Source organism: Mirounga angustirostris, unplaced genomic scaffold, assembly GCF_029215605.1.
Source record: "Mirounga angustirostris isolate CCGP_5_RB_7025 unplaced genomic scaffold, mMirAng1.0.hap1 SCAF_17, whole genome shotgun sequence".
In the NCBI taxonomy this organism is placed as follows: Eukaryota; Metazoa; Chordata; class Mammalia; order Carnivora; family Phocidae; genus Mirounga; species Mirounga angustirostris.
In genome coordinates this window covers 32436959-32464499 of record NW_026991725.1, presented here as the reverse complement: position 1 = coordinate 32464499, position 27541 = coordinate 32436959, and the positions used below count along the sequence as shown (strand labels likewise).

Sequence of the window (27541 nt, the reverse complement as noted above, 5' to 3'; positions counted from 1 at the left end):
TTAGTGGACGACCAACCCCAAACTGGCAATGGATGGTAACCACAAGGGGTCTGGAGGTGCAGCCCCTGCCTTTTCACGCTGACCCCACAGACAAGCCGGACCCTCCCCCCACCTCACCCCTCGATTCCCCAGGCAGGGACAGCCCACCAGCTGGGGGAGCAGAAGCCTCACCCAGATTGGAACTTTTTGTGTATCCCTTTGCTGTAGTCATCCACCTGAGAGCAGCTAACTGTTTCTTAGGGCTTCTGTGGAACCTCTAGACTCCCAAAGAGTCACAATTCAGAATGGCAGCTCGGCTGTCAGAGCGGGCTATGGCCAGGGCCATCTTAGCGGCTTTGCAGTGGCCACGAGCATTCAGTCCTTCCTGGGGGAGCACCATCCGTGGTTGTTTCTGCAGGCCGGCGTGGGGATGGTCCAGCGCAGCCCTGCCCTTGGCAGATGAGGAAAGCAAGGCTTGCAGTTAGGTGACTTGTGCGCGTCTCTGGAGGCGGTGACAGCTACCCAGGACAGTAGCCCTGCCTTCACGTCCCCACTGCCCGAGTGCCAGGGTTTAATCTGGTTATTCTTAGCGTGGCGTTTGGGCCTGGGATACTTCTCTCCAGAAAGGCCCCTTTTGTGGGACGCAGAAATTGAATGGCTGGAATGCGTATTTCTGCTTGTCTTCTAGGCCCACCCTGTATGTTGGGAAATACTCTACCAGCCTGTATGCCTCCCCCTCCATGGTTCACGAGGGGGTCGCCGTTGTGGTAAGTCTCCTCTGGGCGGCTCACAGGTGCAGCCTCCTCCCAAGCACTCCTCTTCCATTTTGGCAAAGAATGACTCAACTATATTTTAACATCCTGCGGGGAAAGATTGCAAGACACTGGTCTTAGACCCTCAGAAACAGTTTTTGCATATACCACATTCTACTTCTTGAGGAAAGATGCATGACAAGAGCAGCTTCTTAAGCCAAAGGAGCTCGGTCATTCCGCTTTGCTTTCCTGTTCAAGTCTAAACTGCCCAGGCTGCTGTTCACGCCCTCAGGGCCCTTCTGCCGCACTGCTTGGGGCTCTGTGTGAGTTGTACAGCCCATCTTCTCCCCAGTTCCAGAAGGTTCCTGTTTGCCTTTCTCCACCTTTGTTCAGGCCGTGCCTCACGCGTCAAATGCCCTCCCTTCCTTTTTCCTGCTCAAATCCTTTCCATCCTTTGGTGACCCCTCGAGGCCTCCTCAGACCTCCCCAGCCTCTTCCAAGTGCAGAGCCAGCACCGGCCTCCTGGCCGGAGCTTCTTCCACCCCTCACTTACCGCTGCTTCTCCCAGTAGCCTCTGGAAATTCCACACGCATTCTTCCCAAGTCCCAGACAGAAGAACTTAGATGTCCCTGATAAAGGTGTCAGCGCAACAGTGTCATGTGTTGAGGGAGGAGCTGCTGCCATCTGAGGGCCTTTGTGTCTTGCTCTGACTGTTCTGGACCAGCCCCACACTAGAAATCGCTTCCCTTGGGTGCACGTCTACAAGAGCTGCCCCAGACCTCGCTCCTGTGCTTTATTCACAGCCCCGAGGCAGCACTCTTCCTTTGCTGGAAGGCCCCCAAACCGACGGGGTCACCATTGGGGACAAAGGGGAGTGTGTGATCACGCCCAGCACAGACCTCAAGTTTGACCCTGGGCTCAAAGGGAAGAACAAGCTCAACTACCTGAGGAACTACTGGCTTCTGATCGGTAAGAGCGGGTTTTGCATCCGTTCCGGCCGCCACGTGCTGCCCCCTGGTGGGCAAAGGCCGGCCTCGCTAGTGACCGTGGTCAACTCGGCCCTGGGCTCAGTTCAGGTCCAAGATAGTCTTTTCAGACCTGGGGCCGTTCTTACCCCCAAGGAAAAGAAACAGGGTAGCTGTGTTACCAAGTCAATTCTCAAAAGCCATTTAATGTTCCAAAACCCAAGTACTGAGTTAACCTTTGTACAGTTCTCTGGCACACTGACCGTCTGTTTGTGCCAGGCACTGGCACTAAGCGCTTGAGAACCCACCTCCTCATTTCTGCCAGTAGACACCCTTGTTATTCCACTTAGGGGAAACCAGGGCGATTCCTATGGAAGAGTTCCCTGGGGGCTGGGGGGAGGGGAGGGTTGGAGACCCAGGAGGGTTGGAAGCCATGAATAGATCAAGGCTGGACTTGGGTCAAGGAGCCACGGCAGAAGTCCCTGGTGTGTGTGGGGGGGGGCTTTTCCTTTCGCTTCTGTTGTTGCTGTCCTTGCTAATGGCCCTCAGGGGGAATTGGGGGGTCCCGTCAGCCACAGAGATAAGTTGAGATGACACTCGAAGGCAGTGAGTGTGACAAATGAAGGCAGAGTCACGTGAGAAGAGCTGTGTCTCTGGCAAGTGTCCCATGTAATTAGAGCGGGGCAGAGTTTTCTCGAGTTTGATTTGCCTTTGTGTGCCCCGTCTCCCCCAGTTCCACTGCCTCCCGGCCCCAGAGGTGGTGAGAGGTGGGGATGTGGCCTCGTGAGGGGGGCCAGGAGGCAAGTGGGTGCCAGCTGCTGAGTGGAAGGGGGCAGAGAGAGGGCAGCTCTGGAGGCACCAGGAGGGGATGTGGAGCGGCTCGGAAGAGTGTGGGCCCAGGAGGCCTCAGGATCGGCCCCGAGGCAGCACCCGGGCTGGTGGGGGGTGGTAACTGGGTGTTGCAGACAGGAGCCTGAGCCTCCTGGAGTCCTGATCAGTCCCTTTATGGTTGTCCGGGTCTTGTTCTTCCTGACTCCCTGTAGCCATTTTTTCTCTGCTTATTATTTCTACCAAATAATGGGCAAAGGAGGTAACAGTAATTCTGCCCTTTTTTTTTGAACAGAAGTAGTTTCAAGAGCATGTGTGAGTGGGCCATGTGGGAAAATAGCTGTGAGCGAAGGCCATTAAAATTACAAGGTCACATAGTTTTCTGTACCAGTTAAGGGATACATAAACTGCCCACCAGTGGCTAAGAAGTGAAAAAATTATTGGAAACTAAGGAAATGTATACGTAAGACTATAAAAACTATGGGGGAAAAGTCTTCATGGCTAGGTCGCAAAATGATACCCTTTTAAAGTGGAAAGGTTGTCCAAGTAAGAAAACTGAGAAACTCAACAAAGTATGAAGAAGTAAATTAGGGAATCACCCCACACTTCTGAAGTCCCCTGGAGGAATTCCAGAGCTAGTCATTTTTTAGTCAATTTTAAATAAGGAACTACTTGACAATCTTTGCAGAGACTCGGGGCCACAGGTAAAATGACATGCCCTTTTATGTCATTTGTAAGTGTGTCCTTTGATTTGGTTTTTGGGGAAGACATTAAGGATATCCCCACTTCCACGTTGGTCTTGAAAATAAAATGAGTCCACTTAGCTTGAGCGGTGTGGTCTCTGGGTTTCCCCAGAGCAGTGGCGCTAACCTGGGATGCTCTTGACTTCCCCTGGGAGTTTTGTCAGATTAGCATGTATGACCCCTGGAGATCCTGATTCAGTAGGTCCGGACATGATGATGATGATAAATAAATCACGAAGTCCAGGTACTGTTTGTACAAAAATGTGTTGGGATCTCCTGATGATGCTTGTGGAACAGTTGGTTCAGCGTGTGTAGCATGAGAGCACCAGAGGCCCAGCTGTGGGAGACGCCTGTCTGTGAGCAGAAGTACAGCAGGAAGCGAGGATCCGGGCCAGTCCTGTCTGTAGTGGTCTGTTGCCAGGTCACTAGCAGGGAGGCAGGACTTGAAACCCCGGGAGCAGGCCCCGGGGGTGGGGCAGCCAGGGCTCTGTAGTGCAAGTGGACACATGGGAGAGCAACCCGTTTTCTCCTGGGAGGGGGAGGGGGAAGGTTTCTTGTTAGTGAGCCTCAGAGGTACCCAGAGAAACTCACATTCAGATGCCCGGGCCCCATCAGCAAGTCCGATTCCAGGGTCTGAAGCAGGTAGACCCCACACGAGGACATCATGCTTCCCAACAAAGCACGTCTCACAGTTCTCACAGACAAGGGGAAACTGGTGGTGGTTCAAAACAAGACAAGGTTTCCCCAAAGAACGATCTTGTAGAGGGGCTCCTGGGTGGTTCAGTCGGTTAAGCGTCTGCCTTCAGCTCGGGTCATGAACCCAGGGTCCTGGGGTCAAGCCCTGTGTCAGGTTCCCTGCTCAGTGGGGAGTCTGCTTCTTCCTCTGTTCTCTCTCTCTCTCAAATAAAATCTTTAAAAAAAAAAAAAAAAAAAAAAGAACAATCTTACAGAGAACTGATCTAAAGATTTTTCCAGATCAAGAAATGTACATAGTGTGGACTAGTTCTTGTTTATTTTTGTCTTAGAAATATAGACCATAGAATCTCTGATAGGTTTGGGACAGCAGTAGAAAGATCATAGGGTGAGATCCAAATCACAGGGAGAGAACAAAAAAGGAAAGTGTGTCCTGGGGCCAACAGCCCAATGAGAGAGAGTTAACTGGCTCTTCTGGGTAATATAGGAGTCATTTAACGTTAGAGCTAAATAGATTTTCAAGCCATTATCGAATCCCAGTTGCCTATTGTATTCAACTTTGTCTCTCTTACAGTAATATGCACACAGTAGATGCTCAATAAATGTGTAACATATACTAGGTAGTCTTCAAATAGCGTAGAGAACAGTGAGTGAGCGCTGAGAAAACCATGACCCCCTGCTCCCGTAGCAAATGCATCCTGTTTCTCTCTTGTGAATAATTCACCACTTCCCAGGATGGAAGCTCCCATTTAGATAATAGGAATAGAACTCCACCTGAGCAATTTAAATACCAAGGTGGGAACGTGATCACCTTAGTATAGTGATGTTTACAGGGTAGGCCTTCAAGGGAGAACTGCTTGAATTTTTTTTTTTTTAAAGATTTATTTATTCATTTGAGAGAGCGAGAATGAGAGAGAGTACATGAGAGGGGGGAGGGTCAGAGGGAGAAGCAGCCTCCTCGCCGAGCAGGGAGCCCGATGCGGGACTCGATCCCGGGACTCCAGGATCATGACCTGAGCCGAAGGCAGTTGCTTAACCAACTGAGCCACCCAGGTGCCCCGAGAACTGCTTGAATTTTTAATGAAGCTTCAAGATGCTTCAGCAGCCCACAAGGTAAATTAGGAATTACCCACAGAAGTCTTGCTCTGAACATATCCCAAAGATCCTGATTCATCTCTCCTGACAAGGACACTTCTTTGCCCCTCATTATGAGATCCAGAACATTGTATACCTGCCACTGGGTAATAAAATTTTTGTCCTAATGATATTTTTCTGGTAACTGCCTCTCCTTTTCTCTTGCTTTACAAATGTGGGTGTTTGCACTCTGGGCCCCTCAGTGGGGAGCAACTGTTGCCTAAGCTTAGCATGGAGGGCTACCACTGTGGGGAACTGGTCTCATGGAAATTTGTTTCCTCTCATAGGACACCATGAAACCCCCCTGTCTGCATCTACCAAGATGCTGGAGAGATTCCCCAACAACCTGCCCAAACATCGGGAAAACGTGATTCCTGCCGATTCAGAGAAGAAGAGCTTTGAGGAAGTGAGTGGGGATGTGAACAGTTAGTTTCTGGCTCCTCGTGTCAGGTGCTGGGGGAAGGCATTTGCCCTTGCCTTTGGAGCTTGCAGTGGACTCAGGAAGGGAGAGGAATGCTGGGGAACCCATAGCCAACATCACCCAGTGAAGGCCTGGTGGGTAGGAAGACAGAGCGCTTAGTGAGGGCCGTGGGAAAGGCAGAGGGACAGGGGAGGGAGTTGGCCTGGTGGGACAGAAGTAGAGGGCACCGGAGGACAGAGAACAGCAGAGATGAAGGCCTAGACATGGGACGAACCCTACGTGTGCAGCTCTGGGGCTGAGACCAGATCTGAGGCCACCAGGTGGGGGGCAGTGGGAAGTGGGACCACGTGCTGCAGAGGAACCATGTTACCGAGCTTTGCTTGCGCCTGGCAGTGGAGCCAACGGTTGATGAGAAGAGGAGGTGGGAGACCTGAAGCTTCATGAAGCCACGAGTGGCCCTTTGGAAGCGGCCAGCTTGGCTGCTCGGTCTGGTAGAAGCTTGGTCTGGCAGGGACCCAGCGTGCCCACAGAATGGAGATTTGGGCAGCAGGGAGGCCCACCCAGGTGGTAGCTGCCATGAGCCTCTGACCTGGGCTGCCCTCCTGCAGCTCTGGAGAGACAGAGTGCCAGGCAGGGTCTCAGCTGGATGCGGATGGCCACCCAGATTAGGATGGTCAGAGGGGAGTTAAGAAAGGGATTATTCGCACAGATGTGGACAGCCCTAGGGGTTCTCTTAGCATCCTTTAGCCTGAAGTTGGGAGGTGGAGCTTCAGTTGACATACTCAGAAACCCCAAAGAATTGGACCTCCTTTCCCTCCCCCTGCCCCAATCTGGTGTGTGTCCCAATCAGGAACCAGAGGGCAGGGAGACTCTGCTGTGCCCATAGGTGGCCGCCTTCTGAGGCAGAGCAGGTGGAGAAGGCGGGAGGGTGGTTCTGCAGGGGGGGGGGATTCCAGCATGGCCAGTGGGGTAGGGAGGGCATCCAGAGAAGCCATTTAGACTTGGCAACTTCTGCAACCCTGCCGTGGGGGACTCGAGCCTGAGAGGGGCCTGGACTATGGGCAAGGTCTGAGAAAGACGAGGGGGGCTGATATGGGGACCGAGATCACCACAAGTTCACTGTAAGGCTCAGATTTTATCCAGAGAGAAAGGGAAGGAAAATTATATAGCTGTTTAAGACTCTAGAGCGAAATACCTCGAGTTGCCTGTCGTCTCTGCAGGTAGCTAGTTAGAGAAGCACACTGAGTCCTAAGACAGGGATTTTGGAAAACTTTGGTGCCATAAGGTCTTGATCTGATGTTGATCTTATTAAAGTCACTCATATCTACCACTAAACACGTAGAAAATAAAAGTATAGAGAAGAAAATAAGACAGACCCTTAATCTAATGCCCAGAGATAGCCACAGTTAAGATTTTAATAATCATCCAAACTTGAGCAGAGCTTTTAAAAACTCCATTAAAATACTCTGAGGTGCATTTATATGGCAACAAGACAAGCTTTTTAACAAACACTTGACCGAATATAAACCTAGTGTTGTTCCCGGTCACACGCTCAGCAGACATTCCTCAGCTGTCTGCTCCCCACCAGCTGCGCCGCCCCCACCCCATACACTGTGGGAGTGGGGCAGCCAGAGGGGAGAGAGGCACAGGCAGAAGTCTGGGCCCTGGGGGGGGGCAGGGGGGAGGTGTGCAGGGCGGGTGATGCCAAGGTCTGCGCTTGCTGGGAGGCTGTGTGTTCGCCTCACTGGGCAGCTGGCGACGGCACTCCCGGGACACGGAATGTTTGAGAACACATCGATGCATTTTCCCAAACTGATCTTGGAGTCCTAGAGACTCCCGGAAGCTGGGACGGGAGGTCCACTTTTATCTGGTTTAATTTTGGGCTTCCAAGTAAAGTTTTCTTTAACAAAAGATTCTGATGCTTTTCAGAAACTTTGAAAAATACTGGGATATGTGAGAAAAATGATTTTGCTTTTGGAGTTGCCCTGGAAGTTTACAAGCAACAGAAGCAAGCTGCTTTATTATTCTTCAGCCATGTGTGTGCGCAGACACAGGGCTTTCCTTTTTAATGTGAAATGGTTTTATTAAAGTGACTATCAACTTTTTCACCAGCCTTTGTCACCGATGACATCAGAGTTTTCCCAGATATCAAATCTACCCTCAAAGGAGGATGTCTTTGCCTTCAGTGAGGATTTTCAAAAGAATATAGGATCTGAAGGCCCTTCCAAAAGTACTGCTCTTAGAACTGTTTTGAGTACTGATAACCTCACGGCAATAAAGCCTGGCCTCTCAAGACAGTCACTTTGATAAAGGCAGCAATTATTTGGCTGTGTGATCTCTGGTGAGCTTAAAAAAAAAACAACAACCCAGCACATTCTACAGTATGATCCTTCCCGGTAGTCATGACTACTCTTGACCATTTGGTTCATTTATATCTGGCCAGAAATTGTTCAGTGACGTAGTCACTCTGTCCCATACAAGGTTATCAACCTGGTTGACCAGACTTCAGAAAATGCGCCTACAACCGTTTCACAGGATGTGGAAGAGAAATACGAGCATGCCCCTGCCAAGCCCGAGGCCCCCGTGGACTCCATGCTCAAGGATATTGCCACCATCATCCTGAGCACCTTCCTGCTCATCGGCTGGGTGGCCTTCATCATCACCTACCCCTTGGTAAAGCTCTGCCCCTTCCCTTTGCCCTCCCGGGTGTTTCTGAACTTCCTTGCTGGTCATCTGGTGTCTGTGAGCTCCATGCACAGCAACGCACACGGCAGATAAGCAGATACGTTTCCTTTCACATTTCAAAGTTAGTATTTGCTTATCTTCAGAAACATTGTAGTTAAAAAGACACTAGTTTCTTAGGAAAGGACAATTTTTTTTTTTTTTTAAAGATTTTATTTATTTGAGAGAGAGAGAAAATGAGAGACAGAGAGCATGAGAGGGAGGAGGGTCAGAGGGAGAACAGATTCCCTGCCGAGCAGGGAGCCTGATGCGGGACTCGATCCTGGGACTCCAGGATCATGACCTGAGCTGAAGGTAGTCGCCTAACCAACGGAGCCACCCAGGCGCTCCAGTTGTTTTTTTTTAACCTATGTCTTAGAGTTAACTGATTGTAAAAGCTGATTTGTAAACCTTGCTTTTGCAGGTCATTTCGAATAGTCAACTATATTTTCCTTTTTAAGAATAGGCATGATAGATGAAAATCCACTTAACTTTCCTCCCTTACAAACTGCCTTGTGAGAGATGCCAGCTAGAGTGAAAAAGGCGGCATTCCTTCCACTTTCTATTGGAAATAAGTCAGCTAAGATTATGTAGTTGAATAGGTTGTCAATTGGATAAAACATTCTAGAATATTCTTTCATCAGGTTGCTCAGAGCACTGAAGTGTCATCACCTTAGAATACTAGTGTCTGGGAAGCTCATGTCCCCTATAGGAATGTGAATGACTAACTCTTCCATTTGTGCAAATGGGTTCACTTGCATTGTTTTATATTTTACCTCACACAGTTCTATGAAGTCATTATCACTGCCCTACCCACAAATGAAGAAGCTAAGCTCTGGGGAAGTTAAATAACTTTCCCAAGGTTACTCAGCTGGTAGGGGGCATTTCCAGGATTTGAACCCAAGTTCAGAGAAAGAGGGGGCGGGGGTGTACACGAGAGCCAGAAAACTCCCAGCGGGGGTTGGCTACGCAGCCGTCCCTTCAGTGCCCTTCCCACACACAGGCAGTGATAATCACGGATCATTGCTACTTCAAATTATGACAGAACGAATTTTCCAGAATAGATGAGAGGAGTAAGGGAGGTGGGGAAGGCAGCGTGGTGGAATGGGGGGAGTAAGACTTGGCCAGGCCACGGGCGCCTGGGTGGCTCAGTTGGTTAAGCAACTGCCTTCGGCTCAGGTCATGATCCTGGAGTCCCGGGATCGAGTCCCACATCGGGCTCCCTGCTCAGCGAGGAGCCTCCTTCTCCCTCTGACCCTCCCCCCTCTCATGTACTCTTTCTCATTCTCGCTCTCTCAAATAAATAAAATCTTTAAAAAAAAAAAAAAAGACTTGGCCAGGCCACGTGTTTCAGCCACATCCTGGCTGTGAGGCTGTGAGCCCCAGCTGCTTCCTCTGCCTGTCTGGATTGGTGACCATCTATGTGCCAGCCTCTCTGGAGTACACGACGGCGGTAGACAGCAAGCCCAGGTCTTCCTGTATCCACCATGCTCTGTTTGGTTCCTTGTTTGTAACAACTCCCAGACTTTCATAGAAGTCCCAAAATTTTAGAATTGAATGGACCCCCCCCCCTGCCCCACCGCCACCGCCTTCATCTGGCCCAGCCTCCATCTACAGCAGAGTCCTCCCTCTTGTCCCTGCCAGGCCCCTCCAGCAGGGGGACTGGGCTCTCCTGGGAAATCCTAACTGGCAAGAACCCATCCTGCCTCCTGTGCCTTCTCACTGGTCTCGGCCCGCCCTGTGGGGTTCTGTAAAGGGTACGGGCTTCTTCTGCCACAGGGAGCCTCTCCCTGCTGGCCTGCCTGTGTCCCTGGGGGAGCGGGCTGCACTTGTTTGGACGTGTCTCTCTCTTCCCAGAGCATGCATCAGCAGCAGCAGCTCCAGCACCAGCAGTTCCAGAAGGAACTAGAGAAAATCCAGCTCCTACAACAGCAGCTGCCCTTCCATCCACCTGGAGACATGGCTCAAGATGCTGAGCTCTTGGACTCGTCCGGCCTGTACTCCGAGAGCTCGGGCACCAGCAGCCCCAGCACGTCCCCCAGAGCCTCCAACCACTCGCTGCACTCCACTGGCTCAGCCTCCAAGGCTGGCACCAGCCCCTCCCTGGAGCAGGACGATGAGGGTAAAGCGAGTTGCTGTCTTCTCTTTCTTTTGAACACAACCTGAGAACCATAAAGTACCAAGTCCTCCTGGGGAGTCTGCATGGGATTATGGAGTGCCGTTTCTAAGGGTTCACCGTGTTCTCACCTCATTCCCTGTCACTCTGGCGGCCGGGCTTCCACGCCATCCCAGGGCCTTTCGCCCTCAGGGGCCCTTTGGGGGACCACCTTGCCCTCCCTCCATCTTGCTCCATAAGGGCTGGCAGTTGCTGCTGGCCAGAGGGCCACTGGGTGTCTGGCTTGAGAGCGTTCTTGAGGCCAGCCAGGGTCCCCGTGTGACAGTGCCATTGTTGACCCCCATTCCACTGGGGGGTTGGCTCAGACCGGCCATCAGGGCAATATTCTGAGGGGGTGGATGCTGAGCTCGTGCAAGAGACCTGAGCCCCAGTCTCAAGCTGGAGGCCGCTCCTGGCCTCATTTGCACATCCACTGCTGCTCCCTGAAGGCTTCAGGCGCAAATCGTAGGTGCATCTGTGGCAAACCCCTGTCTCCTGACAGTAATGCGGAGGCAGGAATGGAGGGCGGGAGGCAGGGGAGGCCGTGGTCCTGGGCGTCAGGGAGGCGTGGACCCCGCCGGCTCTCGCCTACCGCAGGGCTGGGAACATACAGCCTGAGAGGTCCCGTCCCTGAATCTGAGCTCAGGAAGCTCGCACCATTCCGGCCTCAAGGTGTTTTAGATTATGTTTGTTTAAAACCACTTCTTCCTGTTTTGTCCCAGATGAGGAAACCAGCATGGTGATAGTTGGGAAGATTTCATTCTGTCCCAAGGACGTGCTGGGTCACGGAGCTGAGGGCACGATTGTGTACCGGTGAGTGGCCCCGGGAGCTCTGTGACTTCGCCACCTGTCCCAGTACCTGTCAGCTTGCGGGTGGCAGGCCAGGCTCCAGGGGTGCAGCGGGGTCACAGCGGTGGCGTGATGCCAAGACGCAGGAGTTCACCTCCGGGGAGGAAGCAACAGTTGGTCAGGGCTGTGAGGGTCACGAGGCGGCTGCTGGCTCACGGGACAAGGAGCACGGTGGGTCCGTGGGTCTCTCGTGTCCACAGCCTGTCTTGCCCCCCCCCAACCCAGCCCCTGATCCTTGTCCTCAGGGGCATGTTTGACAACCGCGATGTGGCCGTCAAGAGGATCCTCCCCGAGTGTTTCAGTTTTGCGGACCGCGAAGTTCAGCTGCTTCGAGAATCAGATGAGCACCCCAACGTGATCCGTTACTTCTGCACAGAGAGGGACCGGCAGTTCCAGTACATTGCCATCGAGCTGTGTGCAGCCACCCTGCAGGAGGTGGGGGTCCTGGGGGCAGCCTTGCTGGGGCCGCTGCAGCCTTCCTCCTCCCGGCGGCGGTGGCTCGAGGGACTGCAATTTCTTTTTCTTTTATTTCTCTATATTTACTTTATTGAAGTTATAACACAGCCTACTCATTTCAGTGACCAGTTTGGTGCGTTTGACAGGGGCACACGCCCATTTAACCACAAACAATCCAAACGGAGAGCACCTCAGCTTCATTTGGGTGGGGCAGTCTTTGGGTGCAGTTGGTGTCTGTCTCCCTGTGCCTCCAGGAAACCCCACAGTTGTTCTCACCACTGGTCAGGGCTGGTGTGGGCTTGGAGGATGCTGGTTGAGGAGTCAGGCCTTTGAGATCCTCCATCGATCTCCTTTTGCTCAGTCTCCAGGCTGACTGTGAACCTATCTTGGTATTAGCTGGCTGCACTTGCAGGTTTACCTATATGAGGCCATGATCTTGAGTTCCTTGCCCTCTTACCTTTATCACTGTACACTAGTCCGTCAGAACTTCTGGTTGTTTAAGTGAGCCTATGGCTTCAGGAGAAAGTCTGTTGGCAAATGTGGATTTGGGCAGAGAACATTGTCAGTAAAACTTCCCATTTCTTTCTTAAAATAGGAGCAAAGAAAAGGAGCTGACCTAATCCCAAATGTTAAAGCAAAAAGCTGCAGGCGGGACTTTTCTAAATAAAATTGAATCACTTGAAAGAAAGAAAGAGCGTGCTGTGCAGAGGTGCCCCTCTCTGCAGAGGGGCTTTGTGCATGACCTGGCCATGGTGTCTCTTACAGTACGTGGAGCAGAAGGACTTTGCCCACCTCGGCCTGGAGCCCATCACCTTGCTGCAGCAGACCACCTCGGGCCTGGCCCACCTGCACTCCCTCAACATTGGTGAGAAGCTTCCCTTTCCCAGGCCGCACCCCAGCTGAGGAGGGAGGTTGGGGAGGGTGGCCGACTGCTGGCGTGGTCCATCCCTCCGCTGAGAATCTGTGCTTCATCGCTGGCTTGCACGTGGGGTTTTTAGGTGGCCTTTTGACAATAAGAATTTGAGGAGGAACCTTTCGTAGTCACAGACCAGAACCCGTAGAGGTGGCAGCAGGCCTGCTGGGAGTCAGAGAAAGTGCACTCCCTGACACTACTCATGGTAAATATGGGACTGATCTGGAGCGTTCTATTAGTTCACAGAGACCTGAAGCCCCACAACATTCTCCTCTCCATGCCCAACGCACATGGCAGGACCAAGGCCATGATCTCGGACTTCGGTCTGTGCAAGAAGCTGGCGGTTGGCCGGCACAGTTTCAGCCGCCGCTCAGGAGTGCCGGGCACGGAAGGCTGGATCGCTCCAGAGATGTTGAGCGAAGACTGCAAGGACAACCCGGTGAGCACTGGGCACAGCTCTCAGCCTCTTGCCTCTTCAGGAGTGACCGCCTCTGAATTCAAGACTTGGGGGCTGTGGCACATGAAGAATGACATTTCTTTGTCAAAGAGCTTCTGTGTGAACAGCATGCTGCTGGCACTTTCCATATGGTCTCCTGCTCAGACGAATGAAAGGGATGTATGTGGGCAATTACTATCCGCACCCCCCCAACTTTTCCAGTCACTTCCAGCCCCAGCCCATCGGCTCTAGAGCCCACATTCCCCGCTGTGAACGCCAACACGCCTGCAGGCCTTGCAGGGGGCCGGCGCACCTCTGGGCACTGCCAACATGCTAGATGAGTCTCCCGGGACCCCTTCAAGGTGGGAGAAGTGGCAGCAACACTCCGGTCCTCACTGCTGCTGAGTCTGAGGATGAGAATTCTCCAGAAGGCCTCTCACACCCTGCCTCTCTTTTCAGACCTACACAGTGGACATCTTCTCTGCAGGCTGTGTCTTTTACTACGTGATCTCGGAGGGCAGCCACCCTTTTGGCAAGTCCCTGCAGCGGCAGGCCAACATCCTCCTGGGTGCCTACAGCCTCGACTGCTTGCACCCTGAGAAGCACGGTGAGCGGGCCACAGGGTGGGAGAGGTCGAGAGCCACCCTAGCTGCCCAGGTGGACCCTTGGCCTGGAAGGGTGCCAGCTCTGTGCCCCCAGAGGCCCTTCTTTCCAACTGCTTGCCCTGTGGGCCTCCGTGAATTGATGACTCATTCCGAAGCTGGTAGAAGGTTGGGTAGGTTGTCTTTAGAGCACCTCCGCCTAAAGCCAGGCAGCTCTGAGGTTCCTTCAGGTCACCCAATGACCTCTGTGACTTGGGCAAGGCCCCCTTTGGGGACCTCTATTTTCCTGCTTGTGACTTGTGAGGGGTTATGTAACCTAAGGTCCCTTCCTGCACCGACATTCAGGAAAACAGATAGTCCATGCTCTGTAAACTCTTGTGTGCAGGCCAGTGGTCAGTGGGTGTGGTCTGGGCTGGGAACAGACAGGCTGGGTCTTGCTCTCCGGGTGCAGGGGCAACAAGTTTTTCTTTCTGACTTCAGGGTTTCCTGTGTTATAATTGACCCATGACACCCAGTGCCACCTTTTAAAAAAATTAAAACTGGGGCACCTGGGTGGTTCAGTCGGTTAACCGTCTGACTCTTGATTTCGGCTCAGGTCATGATCTCAGGATCGTGAGATCGAGCCCCACATTGGGCTCTGCACTCAGCACGGAGTCTGCTTGGGACTCTTTCCATCTCCCTCTGACCCTCCCCTGCTCGCATGTGTGTGCACTCTCTCAGTCAAAATCTTAAAAAAAAAAAAAATTAAAACTAACTTACTGTTTTGGTCATGGATTAATTTTCCTTATTCCCTGTAGAAACAATAGGTTAGCATAAAGACCCACAACGCCTTTACACCGTGATGAATTCCTGCTATTAATACCTTTGTATATCTTATTCCAGTCTTCTAATTAGACAGGTGTGTGTCCTTTTGTAAAACATGGAGAGTAAATCGTACATGCCATTGAATCCCTCTCCATGTTGACTGGTGCTCCACAGGGCATCATTTTAAGAGCACAGCCCAGGACCTGGAGGCAGCGTTACCGGAGCCTCCGCTAGTGGGTATCTCCAATTACTCCTTTTCCCAGACATCAGCTGACATTTGTGCATGTTCTTAATTCCATTACTGCAGTGAGCTCCTGTCGGTAGAATCTTGAATCAAAAGGCACGCATGCTGTTAAGTTTCAGGTATTTCACGGTGACCATGGGCCGGTGATAATGAGTTACTTGCTTGTTTTCCTCCTTTGTAGAAGATGTCATTGCCCGGGAATTAATAGAGAAGATGATTGCGATGGATCCTCAGAAACGCCCATCCGCGAAGCACGTGCTGAAACATCCATTCTTCTGGAGCCTGGAAAAGCAGCTCCAGTTCTTTCAGGTCGGTCTCTTGGGTTTTTGCGTTTGGGGTATTTTTTTTTTTTTTTTAAGATTTTATTTATTTATTTGACAGAGAGAGAAAGCACAAGTAGGCAGAGAGGCAGGGAGAGGGGGAAGCCGGCTCTCCACTGAGCAGGGAGCCCGATGTGGGGCTCAATCCCAGGACTCTGGGATCACGACCCAAGCCGAAGGCAGCCGCTTAACCGACTGAGCCACCCAGGCGCCCCGCGTTTGGGGTATTTTTTTAATCAAAAACCTTCATTTAACTTCTCCCAGATTTTAAAAAACAGAGCAAAAGACAATGAAACAAATGACTCCTAATCCCATAACCAAGAGATAACCATGGTTGACATTTTAACGTATTTTCTTCATATAGCTAAAAGTGTGATTAGGGTCAAACTGTATATACAATTTTATATCCTTTTTTTTTCTCAGTACCTAATATTTTTATACAGCATTTCGTTCAGTATTAATAATAGCATTAGTAGTATTTGCAGTAGTAAATGTAGTGTTTTAACATACTCTTTTTCCATGTTAAAATCCTAAAATTTTAATGACTCTAGTACTCCATCCTATGGATGTGCCATAATTTAAAAACCTTATGTTACGGGAACTTTCAAATATACACAAAAGTAGAGGGAATACCATGAACTCCCCTTTATCCATTCTCCAGCTCCAGCAATTAATAACTGAACCTCTACTCCCTCCTCGAATCTCCACCCCAGATTACTGTGAAGCAAATCTTAGGCATTATATAATTTCATTCAAGTCTCCTAAATCTAAACATTTACTTACATTGGATTCTTTCTATCCTCTTTTACCTAATCTTTGCCCAGATCTCTTTTCGCTTACGTTGGATTCTGAGACGTGAAATTAATAGGATCAGTAGAGATGAGCTCTGTCGGTGGTTTGGCTGTCTTTTTTTTTTTTTAAGATTTTATTTATTTATTTGACAGAGAGAGACACAGCGAGAGAGGGAACACAAGCAGGGGGAGTGGGAGAGGGAGAAGCAGGCTCCCCGCAGAGCAGGGAGCCCGATGTGGGGCTCAATCCCAGGACCCTGGGATCATGACCTGAGCCGAAGGCAGTCGCTTAACCGACTGAGCCACCCAGGTGCCCGGTGGTTTGGCTGTCTTAAGGCTTTGTGGTATTGCCCGCCCGGTGGCTTTTGTAGAAAGGGAACGTGTTTCTCAGAGTCTTCCCTGGTGTCAGTTCAGCACAGCTCATCCAAACACATCGTACCCAGCACACCAGCTCTGGAAAGCAAGCACACGGGCTCAGTGCTTTTCCTCCTGGGGCTGGGTCAGAGTGAAGCTTGGGTTTCGGAGTGACCATTGCCCTGTCCTGGAATCTGACTAGAGCCTTAGCCCCCAATATTTAAGCTCCTTGAGGGCAGTGGTGGTTGACTTCTGGTTCGTCGCTGCCTGGCATGTGGCAGGTGCTTACTAAGTATTTGGATGGATTGGGAAGGCGAGGGTTTCGTGCCACTTTCCACGGACAACATTAGGATTGTTCACTGTGTTCCACGGGTCATAACATTACAGTTCGGAGGTCAGGTATCCTCAAGGGACGTCTGGAAAGTCGCCAGGTTCCTTTGATGATGACAAGATGTAGAACAAGAATAAAGCTCACACAAAGGGACCTCCAGCCCACTGTGGGTTAGGATTTAAACTCTTCATTTTTCCAAGCCCCCTCTCATGTGAACACACCTGCCTCGCGTTGTATCAACTTGCCGCCCCGGCTCTGCGGCAGAAGTGTGTGTCTACAGGGTGTCCAGGGCTTTCCTCTAGCCACTGTAAGTCTGAGAGTCAGCCAGTCTGGCTTCATCTTCATCAAAGAAAGAAAAGCCTATGGCCAGTGAGTCTGTGTGGGGCTCCTCGCTCCGTTTCCTCAGCTGCTGGAGCTCGCGCTCGGCTCGGGCTGGGCCCTCAGACACGGGGCAGGGCGTGAGGCTAGGGCAGGGCCTCCGGAGCCCACACGCTTGTCAGCAACTTTCTGCCTCTCAAAGAGCGCTTCATCCATCTTTTCTAACTGTTTGTATGGGGAGTGCTGACCAGCTGTGGATCTGAGCATGTCCTGTTTCCCTGCGTTGACAGAAAAGCCCAAGATGCAAATCAAAATTGAGCTTTTGTTGTTCATTGATGAACGTTGATTGCACTACGGCTCCGTGTGAGATGCGGTGTGCGTGCGCAGGGGTGAGACGTGGGTGCGGCATTAGGGTTCGTGGAGAGGTGTGACACCTCCCCCTGTCACGGAGGTGGTCTGTATGGGTCTCTCCCCAGTGAGACGGGGCTGCTTGCAGGGGAGAGGGTGACGGATCGGGAGGGACCGAGGCACAACACTTCCTGTCAGTCTTGAGGCCCGAGGCTCAGGTGGCAGCGACCAATCTGTGACTTGTGTGTGTGTGTCGCTCCTCCAGCTTCCGATTCTCCACACCCTGACCATCATCTGCTGCCCTTGTCACCCTCACAGGACGTGAGTGACCGAATAGAAAAGGAGTCCCTGGACGGCCCGATAGTGAAGCAGCTGGAGCGAGGCGGGAGAGCTGTGGTGAAGATGGACTGGAGGGAAAACATCACCGTCCCCCTGCAGACAGGTGACCACGCCGACGCCCCAGCCGTGCATGTTGGCGGAAACGTTTCAAGAGCAGTAGCCGTTTCTAAGAAGCGAACATGGAACTGGCAGCTCCAGGCGGTCTGGGCTCCAGATCCTCCTCTCGGGGTTGAGGCTGTTGTCGGTGTGTCCTCTGGGGGTCGTTACGCTGATGTGGGTTTCATTTTTGTCTCTTTGAATGACAGGTTAGTGCCGGGTGCTGTGCTCTTAATGGTTGTTTGTGCTTGTGGGTGCGACCCAGAGGTGGCATTCATAGCGCTGCCCTCGGTCAGGCTCGCTCTGGGGGACACACTCCTTTAACCCCGAGCGTGGTGGAGTTCTCTTGTGTTTCAGTCTGATCGCTTGTCCCCAGGAGCCCCAGGAATTTTCTCCTTTAGAAATGGGTTTGTTACATTGCATTCCTTGTTTTTTCCCTAGATCTGCGGAAATTCAGAACCTATAAAGGTGGCTCCGTTCGAGACCTCCTCCGAGCCATGAGAAACAAGGTAAGGGGCGTGAACCCCCAGTGGTCCTGGTGACGGGGGTTACAGCCACCTTTCTCCTTTCTGTTCTCTGTGGGTCCTTCCATTCGTACTAGAATTCTGAACTTGCAGGGCCAACTTGTTCCCTTAGATGGGTTTTCTCTTCCGGGATGTTGAGATGAGGAGTTCCGCTCTGGGAAGCGGGCTGTCTGGTGTCATCTGTGGTCTCTGCTGACTTGTGTGTGCCCTGTTCCTGTCTGAGACAGCACGGTATAGACTCCCTTAATGGGGACCTTCCCACACAGGCCTGGCCAGTGGGCCACTCCGGTAGGGCAGCTCCTGCCTGCCTCCCCAGCCCTGGCCTGACTCGGCTCTGAGGCACCCTCCTGAACGAGGGGAAGCAGGGAAGGTAGGTGGATGGACCATTGAGTATCTGAGTCTTTTCTCTTTGACAGAGAACCAACTGACGTTCTATCTTCCTTGACTAGCGAGAGGATCTTTCACCCGTGCTTCCTGGGCTTTCCAGCTGCTAACCCCTGTGTCTGTGTGTCCGCCTGTTTGCAGAAGCACCACTACCGGGAGCTCCCCGTGGAGGTGCGGGAGACGCTAGGCTCCCTCCCTGACGACTTCGTGCGCTACTTCACGTCCCGCTTCCCCCACCTCCTCTCCCACACCTACCGGGCCATGGAGCCGTGCGGCCACGAGCGGCTCTTCCAGCCCTACTACTTCCACGAGCCCCCAGGGCCCCGGCCTCCATTGACTCCAGACACCCTTTGAGCCAGGGTGGTCCTCCGTTCTGGTGGCCGCAGCTGTGACTGTGGGCCTGGTCTCTACAAGCCCGAGCCTGACGCCTCCCAGCTGGGCAAGGAGACCAGGCTCCCAAACCAAGTGCCTTGAGCTGTCCACAGTGCAGCCAGCAGGAGATGATGCCGACCCCAGGAAGCGGGAACCATGACCCGTTCTGACCTGTAGGGAGCTGGGAAGATGCTGACCACGAAAGTTCTGCAGTCGGGGGTCCTCTGCCAAGGAGGGCCCATCCTCAGAGGCAGCGACAGAAGCATCCTCCACCTTCTCCTGGATGCACTTGCTTCAGACCTACACTTTCTTTTTTAAACTTCCTGTTTGATGTCAGCCCGTGGGCCTGTAAGGAAGAGAGAGGAGGGAATCCCACGTTTTGCCTGCGTGTGGGACCAGGAGCATCTCTCTCCCTGGCCAGCGAGGCTAAGAGGCACTAAGCACAGCTTCTGCTCGAAGTGGGGCTCCAGAGGTGAGGGGTGTTACGGAGGAGGAAGTCGTTCAGAGCGTGTCGTTCCTGGGGATCGGAGATGCCTCACTCATCACGGACGCACCCAGAGTTTCCCAGCTCACTCTGATCAGTGGTCTTTGGGGGCAGCGAGAGTCTTGAGTGTGAGGCGCAGTGTTGGGACAGGTGAGCACCGCACACTGGAAGATGAGGCCGTGTCTGCAGATCTCTTAGAAACGAAGAGGACGCTCTGTCCTGAGTCCACGGTAGCCCAGTGCATCAGTGGCCTCTGGTGGATTTGGGGGATGTTTAGGAGCATTTGGGGGCAAGAGGTGATAAGTTCCCCATCAAGAAGAGCAACACCCAGGCAGGAACAGGCCTTTGGGACCAGAGGGGAGCAGGCCAGATGGGACACTCACGGCCACCGTGGGGGAGTCCTGGGCCAGCAGGTGGGCAATGTGGCTCCTCCGTCCCTGGAGCCAGCAGGACGGGCCAGGGGGTCGGGAGAAGAGGCCAGGGTCACCACGGGCTTCGTGGGCAGGCTTTTATGTTTCTCTTGGCAGATTTTAATAACTTTATATTTTGATCATACTGTAGAATGCTATGTTAGCATAAGTAAGCTGAACTTGAAGCTTCCTTGTGAAGAAGATAAATGCAAGATATATAATTCACTTTTTATTTTGTGGGTACCAAAAGTCTCCATCCCCTCCAGAGAGAGCATTCACGTTCAGAACATGCTCTGCTGCTGAAGAGTAAAACAGTGTAGCAAGGCTATATACATCCATTAAACAACTTCAAAGTAATAGTCCCTAAATTATGTCAATATCTTTTTTTGCTAAAATTAGTGTAGTTTTTAACTTTAGTTTCAGTCAGAAATTCCTGTCTTTTCCTCTACCGAGAGCCTTAGCGGTTAAATGTGAGCAGGGTACAGTGTGGAGGTGTTCCCCGTGTCCTTTGTTCAGCCGGGTGAGTGGGTCCCTGCACTTCATTCAGTGCTGGGGAGCTCGGAGACTCCACTCGGGAGTAAGGATGTTACTGACGGACCGAGAACTCACTGTTTCTTCTGTGAAATGCTTCCTGATGGTGGATTGGACTGAGGGCCACTCCTCAAAAGCTCTCCTTCTGTCTTCGTAGAATTCAGTTCCCTTCCTTTCATAATGCCCGGAGTCACTTTTTTCCTTAAATTCACATTATCTTCCATCTGCGTTATCCTCCACCCTCACCGGTTACCTCATCTAGACCTGGGAACCCCGGTGTTCTGGGCTGGCCTTGTGGTGAGTCTTCTGCCATACCGCCCGTTTTTCAGGAACCCGGCCAGATGCCTGCCCTCTCCCTGCTCTGCTGCATCCACGCCGTTGTCCCTGTGGCCCTGCGGTCACTTTGCGGCCGGGCCTGAGTGGCGATCCCCCCCCACCAGGCAGTCAGGTGGAGAAGGTCCCACAAGTGACGGGCAGGCTGTCGGCCCTCTGTGCTGCTTCTGTCTCGTGGCCGAACGGTGTCGTTGGGGGAGTAGCCAGTCACTTCTGGCTGCCCAGGGTTTGTGTCCTCTCGCTGTTCAGGCCCAGCTTGTCTCCAGGACAGCTGTTTTTCACATGCCTTTTCTGCTTCTCCTCTTCATTTCTACCCACCCATCTTCTCAAATTCATGTATTCGATGTGTTGGATTCTGGGTACTCGCGGGGTGAGCCAGGCCGGATCCCGGGGGCTGGGGACGCAGAGGTGAACAAGATAGGCAAAACCTCTGCTTTTGTGAGAGCGTAGAGGGAGAGACACAACAAACCGTAAAGATCAGGGCTCCAGGAAAAGCCGTCCTCCGTCAGCCTTCTCTCCGTCACTTTTAGGAACCTGGTCACTCCTCGGCCCCTCGGGTGGCTTGAAGAGGTCTCATGTGGACCCTGGTCATGCAAACTGCTCGGGCATTCTCCGCCACATCTCTCTCGTCTCTAGAATCCTGGTTTCCTGTTGTGCTCTGCACCATGAGAAGGTGTCTGTCCTTTGCTAGAACAGGGCTCTGCGGCCTTGTGCATCCTGTCACAGCGGAGCTATTTGATCTTTAGCACGATTCCTGGAAGGCTGTTTAACTTTTTAGAAGTACACGATCTTCATTGTCACGACAGAATTTAGTCGTATCTGTTGGGAATCCCAGGGACACTCTCATTAAATCCTGTGTTGAATCTGTCTTTGGCATGCCTGCCAGAATTTCTCCGGTTGCTTCTTGAGTCTTCTTAACTGCAGTTTGTCGAGAGCTCCCGTGTCACTAGGCATCAGAGCACTTGCACTTTGGGGATCATCGGTGTCTGTGGTAAGTCACTAAATCATCTAGTGGCGGATCTAAAACCCTGGGTGCAGAGGGGCTCTCCCTCACCCCACCCTCTCCGTGCCATAGCCGTCCTAGGCTCTTTCCAGTGAGACCTCACTCTGACCCATTACACGGATTAGAAGATCCACAGGTTAGTGGGCCCCACAAAGTATTTTCTTTCTACCAACTCTAGAAGAAAGGCCTTGATCAGAATCAACTCCGGGCAAGGTTTTGTGTGAATGTGGTTTGTTTACCATTGCACTTCTTTGACACCACAGTGAAAGATGCGGTGGCTGCTGATCGGACCTCTCGCAGATGTGGGGGGCCTCTGGGTTGTAGACCTTTCTCTTCTTGGCCGCTGTCTCTTCAGAAGTTGGGCTCTGGCCAGGTTTGGGTTTCCTGAGTCTGCTTTCGCCTTCCCGCTCTGTGTATTGGGCCCGCAGCCTGGAGGTCCTCGCAGAAGGTAGGCTGGTGCACCTTCTGCTGCCTTCTGTGCCACGAGCCCTGGAAGAGCACACAGCACACGTGTACAGAGCCTCTCTACATTTTCTGCTCTTCTAGTGTCTGAACTCCCTTTTCTTCACATATCCCAGTGTCTCTTCCTTGCTGATTCCTTCACCATCCTGGAGTTGTCCTTGCAGCTGAGTGTGGCCTGGCATTGGCCTTTCCTGGAAGAAAGTCACTGGGTGTCCCATACAGATGAGCCAAAATGCCACCTTCCAAGGTTGGACTATGATCTTTTAAACCAAAGTGTCTCCTCATCCTGCACTTTGTTTTCTTGATGAAACAGTGATTTCCCCCACGAGTAACCCTGGTTTCAGTTTTTTGTATCTGCGCGTGAATCCTTTCTGTATTCATTGGGCAACCACAAAGAGCGCATCTGCAATGAGCCTCCCCCTGGGGCAGCCTTAACCTCCACTTCCGGCCAAAGTCCCCACCCCACTCGCCTCACCCTGTGTTTGGCGGGTACAGTGTTCCTTTTCAGTATCCCAAAAGCTGTGACGGGGGCATCCCCACTTACCTAGAGAGCATTACCAGTCAACCATGCGGCATTCTCAAATGCAAACCTTACGTAGTGTTCTTTTTGCCATGACCTATTTATTTAACCTATTTATATTTATTTAATTTTTACTCTGACGTATATCCAGCTATAATTGCACTTGCTTTTAAAGCACATCAGATTTGTTTTGGACAACACACCCCTGACCATTCTAAAACTGGAAAAAGAAAAGTTATACTGTATCCTTCCATGGGATGGACGCCTCACAGTAGTTTTATCATTAAAGGGTGAGAAATTTGGTCAGGGTAAAAATTTTCTTTTTTGAGTGATTTTTTTAAAAAAATTCTGTGCCATTGTGTCTTCTCTGTAGACAGTTGTTTAATGGGTATGTGTTAATTATGTGATAGAATCCTCTCTGTGAACCTACAATCCTCTTTTTAGCTTTATATTTTATAAACTGCCAGATTGTACAATTTTTATGTGTATTTTTAAAGCTTGATGTGAGGGTAATTATCTAAGTTAAACAGCCTATTTTTGTACCTCCTGTACAGTTTTATAATTCTGCTGATTGATAAAGGCGTCTTACGCAGCGCAACCACAAATAAAGGTAGTTTTAGACCTGGAAGTCGGCTTCGTCTTCTTAAAAACTTGACCCCCACTCTCAGGCCTGGGGTCATTCCTGGACCTTTTCCTGGCTGTAGGGGTCTGGATGGTGAGGGTGAGCAGCTGACTCGGGGGGCGAAAGGGGTGCAGTTGCCCGCCGGTGTCCGAGGCACGGTCCAGGGGGCTGGAACGTCCTCCTTGGTGACTACGGGGAAAGGTTCTTTAAAACCCTGCAGGGAGTCCCCAAAAGTATTGGTTTGGGCTGAATTCCAGGAAGCTGGCCAGGTTGGGACCGAAATGCCCCATGGTGAGAATGAGACTCCAGCAGAGTTTGGGGGTGGGGGTGTACAGTGGGGAGGACCCGGGACCAAGAAGCCCATGAAGAGGTTAAAACCACTTCAGTAACTCGGCCGGCGCAGTGCCGGGAAAGCAGTGACCTGAGTGTGTCAGGGGCACATACTCCATCTACCCACATGCCAAGGAATGAGCCAGCGGCCAGTCTGGTTGGAATTTAGAATCCTGCCAGTGTGCTTCTTCCTTTCCATCTGGTGAAAAAGCAGAGGAGGTTCCTCTCTCTTGGATCATAGGAAGGGACCACTCACAAAGCCCCAGGACTGGCTCCTTCTGCTCTGCCCGCCACCGTCCCATCCCTCGGGCTCGGCAAGGCCCCAGGAGCATGCCTGACAACCACGGACACAGCCTCTGAAGCTCTGGATCACGGACACACCCAAACCCAAGGGAGCTGCAGGATGCTGTTGATGCCCGCTCGCTGCCTCCTGCCACTCGATGGAGCAGCAGAAATAGCACTTGGAGTCCCCAGAGAGCTGCGAGGCCGGAGCAGGGGCCACGTTTGGAATTGGCCCAGGCCAGGGAGGGGGGCCTCTGGTAGCACCCTTAGCTGCCTCTGAGAATAGAGACAGCAAAGGCACCGACTGGTACTCTTTCTCTTATTTGTCCCATCTGTCATTTGTGCTGGGCGCATGCCTGAGCTACAAGAGCTCATGAAAAGAGCCAACTAACAGCCCCACCTGTCTGCCCTTCCCACTGGGCCAGGCGCTGTGCCTGACCTCATTTCTCTCCCCCTGCAGACCAGCATTTCCCTTCAGATCAAAAACATACAACATCTTTCGTTTTAGCGAGACACTGACTGGACCCTTCGCCAAGGCCAACGATCGGGAGATGATCTCGCATCTGGGCCACTTAGCTGGGGGCAGAGGGAGCAGGGCTGGTAAGAAGATGGCAGCCCCTGGGAAACCATAATAAAAGATGGCAGGGGGTAGAGGGTGCGATTTCCAGGAGAAACAGGAGAGGCTGGGCCGGCAGGACAGTAGCTGAGTGAACTTGGCCTCTGAGAGGGTTGGCAGGTGAGCCCAGTAGGTGTTCTTCCCTGCCCCCCCCCAACCTTTGCCTCCGCAGGTTCACCTACGCCTGCTCAGCGATTTGGATGAAGCCACAGAAGTGTGCTCATTGGGTTTGCCTGCCGGCGACACAAACCTGGAAAGGGTGACTAATCACGAACGTGATTCATGACCCAGTCAAAATTCCAGAAGGTTAACAAGAAGCTGGAATGCCGAGCCCAAACCCAAAGGATGATCGGAAGCCCTTTGACATTACAATGGGGTCGGGGGCGGAGGGCAGGGCCGTGAGGGGCTTGGGAACTGCCAGACACTTGAAAGCAGAGCTGTTGGGGCCTCAGCCATCTGTCACATGACGAGGGTCTGGCTTTGCCCCCTTGCGCCGGAGGGTTTCAGCTAGCCTAGTGGGGAGCAGGGTCCAGGCGGGAGCCTGAGCTGCCCGACAGTGCCAGAGGAGGCTGGGCAAGGGAGGGAGAGCTGGGTCTCTGGAGGAATCCAGCAGAGGGGACCGGCGCCATCCTGCATCCCGAGCAGATCAGGAAGAAATTCTTCCTTGGGTCGGAGGTTGCACTCAGGGCCCTTTCAAATAAGCATCTGTGGCTGAGGCCTGCCCCTCACCGCAGTGAGTTCCTGGAAAAGGCTGCCTGGCTGGGTGTGAATCACAGGAAGCTGGGGGCGGGGGGGCACCTCGAAGGAGCTGTTGATGATTGGAGGGGGCTGGGCTGGTGTTCTCTGAGATTCTGCCTGGGGCGTCCGCTATTCCAGACACAGATGCTCTAAGTGGTTATATAAGCCACAGTTGACTCATTTGGGACAAGTGTTCACCTCAGAATAACAGTTCCAAGGAATACTGCACTTAGGAAAAAGCACTCGATGACCAAATAAACTTGGGAAATGATGGACTAAAGACAGACTTCCTATTGAGCGCAACACCATTCAGAGGCTTTTCATATACCAATAGGAAGGGCGCCTGGCTGGATCAGTCGGTGGAGTGTGTGACTCAATCTCAGGGTCATGAGTTCAAGCCCCACATTGAGTGTGGAGCCTACTTAAAAAAAAAACAAAACCCACCATATACTAATAGGATATCTTGAATTATTGCCTTTAATTCTTTTTTTTTTAAAGGATGTTCAGAGTGGCAGAGAGAATGTTTTCATCAAATCTTATTTTCCTCTTTCTGGATTCCTAGGAAGACAGCATTCCCAGCCTCGCCGGAAGTTAGGTTGGGGCACGTGACTAACTCTGGCCAACAGGCAGGAGGGGAGGTAATCGGTACCTCCAGCTCTCTCTTCCTCTGACGCGGTGACCGGCCATCGTGGAGGCCACAGCTGGAGATGACACACAATGGAAGCCACCTGGATCATGCAAACACCACACAGAAGGCAAGCTGCCCTGAAAAGTCACCTGATTCAGAACAGACTTCTCATCAGTAAAATAAAGAAACAAACCAACCCTTGTGTTAAGCCACTGAGATGTCTGGGTTCAACACCGCAGCCCAGCTGAGCCCATCTTGACTAACCGTTTAGGTAGAAAATATCCCGGAAAAAGACTGCCACACATGCCCTGAAAGGTGAAGGACAGTGCTGGGCCACTGGTGAATTTAGCCAGCTAAAAAGTTTGTGCTGTCAACAATCTGAGGGGGCAAAGGAGATGGATTCTCTGCCTGCTGCTCTGTCTTTTGTCCACCCACCTCCCCTCGTCACTGAATGCCCCATTTGGCTTCTATGGTTACCTGTGGTCACCTGATGTTTTGGTGGTTAGCGGTTCTCACGGCAAACCCTGATGAGAAGTGGCTGAACCCAGCAGGGAAAGGGGGAGGGGCAGGGCAATAACACCCCCCCCCACACACACATACACACACACTGCCTTCCCTTGGCCCCACAGGGCTTGCTGGGCTCACGGTGGTCTCTCCCAGGGCTTGGGACATACAGTTGGTGGGGACCAGAGGAGGTGAAGGTGGGAAGGAGAGTTCCTCTCATTGGCACCCACTCTCCCCAGAACAATTTTAGGGGAGAAACAAAATGGGGACTAAGGGGCAGAAGGTGGATAATTTACATTAGGCCCCACGAAGCATGGAGCTGAGGGTCTGACCTCCATTCTGGGCGGCTCAGAAGCCCCCCTTCTTGCTCTTGTGCTGCAGAGGAAGGAGACAGAGATAAGGACAGTCAACCACAGCTATTACTGAGCAAATATGGCTTTCCCTTCCAACATGGGAGCCATGTTTTGACACCCTCAGCGGCTGGGTGGCCGTCACAGGGAGTGGGGGGCAGACAGAGAGTGGAGAACTTGTTGATTGAAAAGGAAGCCCTCTTAGATAGGATTTGCTGTAACCAGGATGACAAAACCCAGTGTCATTGTTTGTAGGTCTTAGAATTTTTAGCTAGGTCAGTGGTTTTCGAACTTTGATCGTATCAGCATCATGGTGTGGGAAACGGGAAACTTGCCCAGGCCCCAGTCCTATCCTGCTTCAGCAAGCCTGGGTCTCTGCATTCTTTGATTCCCAGGTGATTCTGGCACAACCCAAAGTGTGAGAACCATCGATCTAGGCCATAGTGCTTATCAGAGAAAGGAAGTTCACAAGATAAGTACCGTTAACGCTTTGGTGTGTCTCTCACCTATTACAAATAAATGGATACCAGTTTTTAAATCCAATGATATTGTACATACTTTAAAAAAATCCTGGTTTCCACAAGCCAGTCCCCAGGGCTGAGAAATAGCTGGTCATCTCATTCCTTGGGAGGGTGGGTGAGAGCAAGAGCTCATCATCTGGTTTCCTCAGCTACTGGCTTCCTGAAGGAATGCGGTCAAGCCCTCAGTCAGAGACCCTCAGCACCCACCCTCAGCCCCTGGGAGAGTGTGTTCCATGGAAACTTTGGGGAGGAATCTCATTATTGCTTGTTCCCAAAGACATGTCTGCATGTGGGTCTTATTTCCTTGTGCTGGACACTGGCAAGTCCTTTCAACC

At 52.0% G+C, this 27541-nt stretch overlaps 1 protein-coding gene across 9 annotated transcripts in view; it reads left to right on the top strand.

Moving 5' to 3' along the window:
- ERN1 (endoplasmic reticulum to nucleus signaling 1) overlaps positions 1–27223 on the top strand; it is an 82736-nt gene extending 55513 nt beyond the window's left edge. For 7 of the 9 annotated variants that reach the window (XM_045888650.3, XM_064582731.1, XM_064582732.1 and 4 more), the window contains 14 exons: positions 668–746; positions 1535–1700; positions 5382–5500; positions 7997–8188; positions 10094–10358; positions 11114–11204; positions 11486–11675; positions 12462–12561; positions 12849–13048; positions 13505–13652; positions 14877–15004; positions 17476–17599; positions 18034–18101; positions 18642–23243. In XM_045888650.3, coding sequence (XP_045744606.1) covers positions 668–746; positions 1535–1700; positions 5382–5500; positions 7997–8188; positions 10094–10358; positions 11114–11204; positions 11486–11675; positions 12462–12561; positions 12849–13048; positions 13505–13652; positions 14877–15004; positions 17476–17599; positions 18034–18101; positions 18642–18854 — 2083 coding nt within the window. In that variant the 3' untranslated portion in view covers positions 18855–23243. Of the gene's footprint in view, positions 1–667; positions 747–1534; positions 1701–5381; positions 5501–7996; positions 8189–10093; positions 10359–11113; positions 11205–11485; positions 11676–12461; positions 12562–12848; positions 13049–13504; positions 13653–14876; positions 15005–17475; positions 17600–18033; positions 18102–18532; positions 23244–25765 lie in introns of those variants that run through there. The other 2 variants (XR_010408549.1, XM_045888653.3) reach the window with 2 other exon arrangements.
- The last annotated feature ends 318 nt before the right edge of the window (positions 27224–27541 follow it).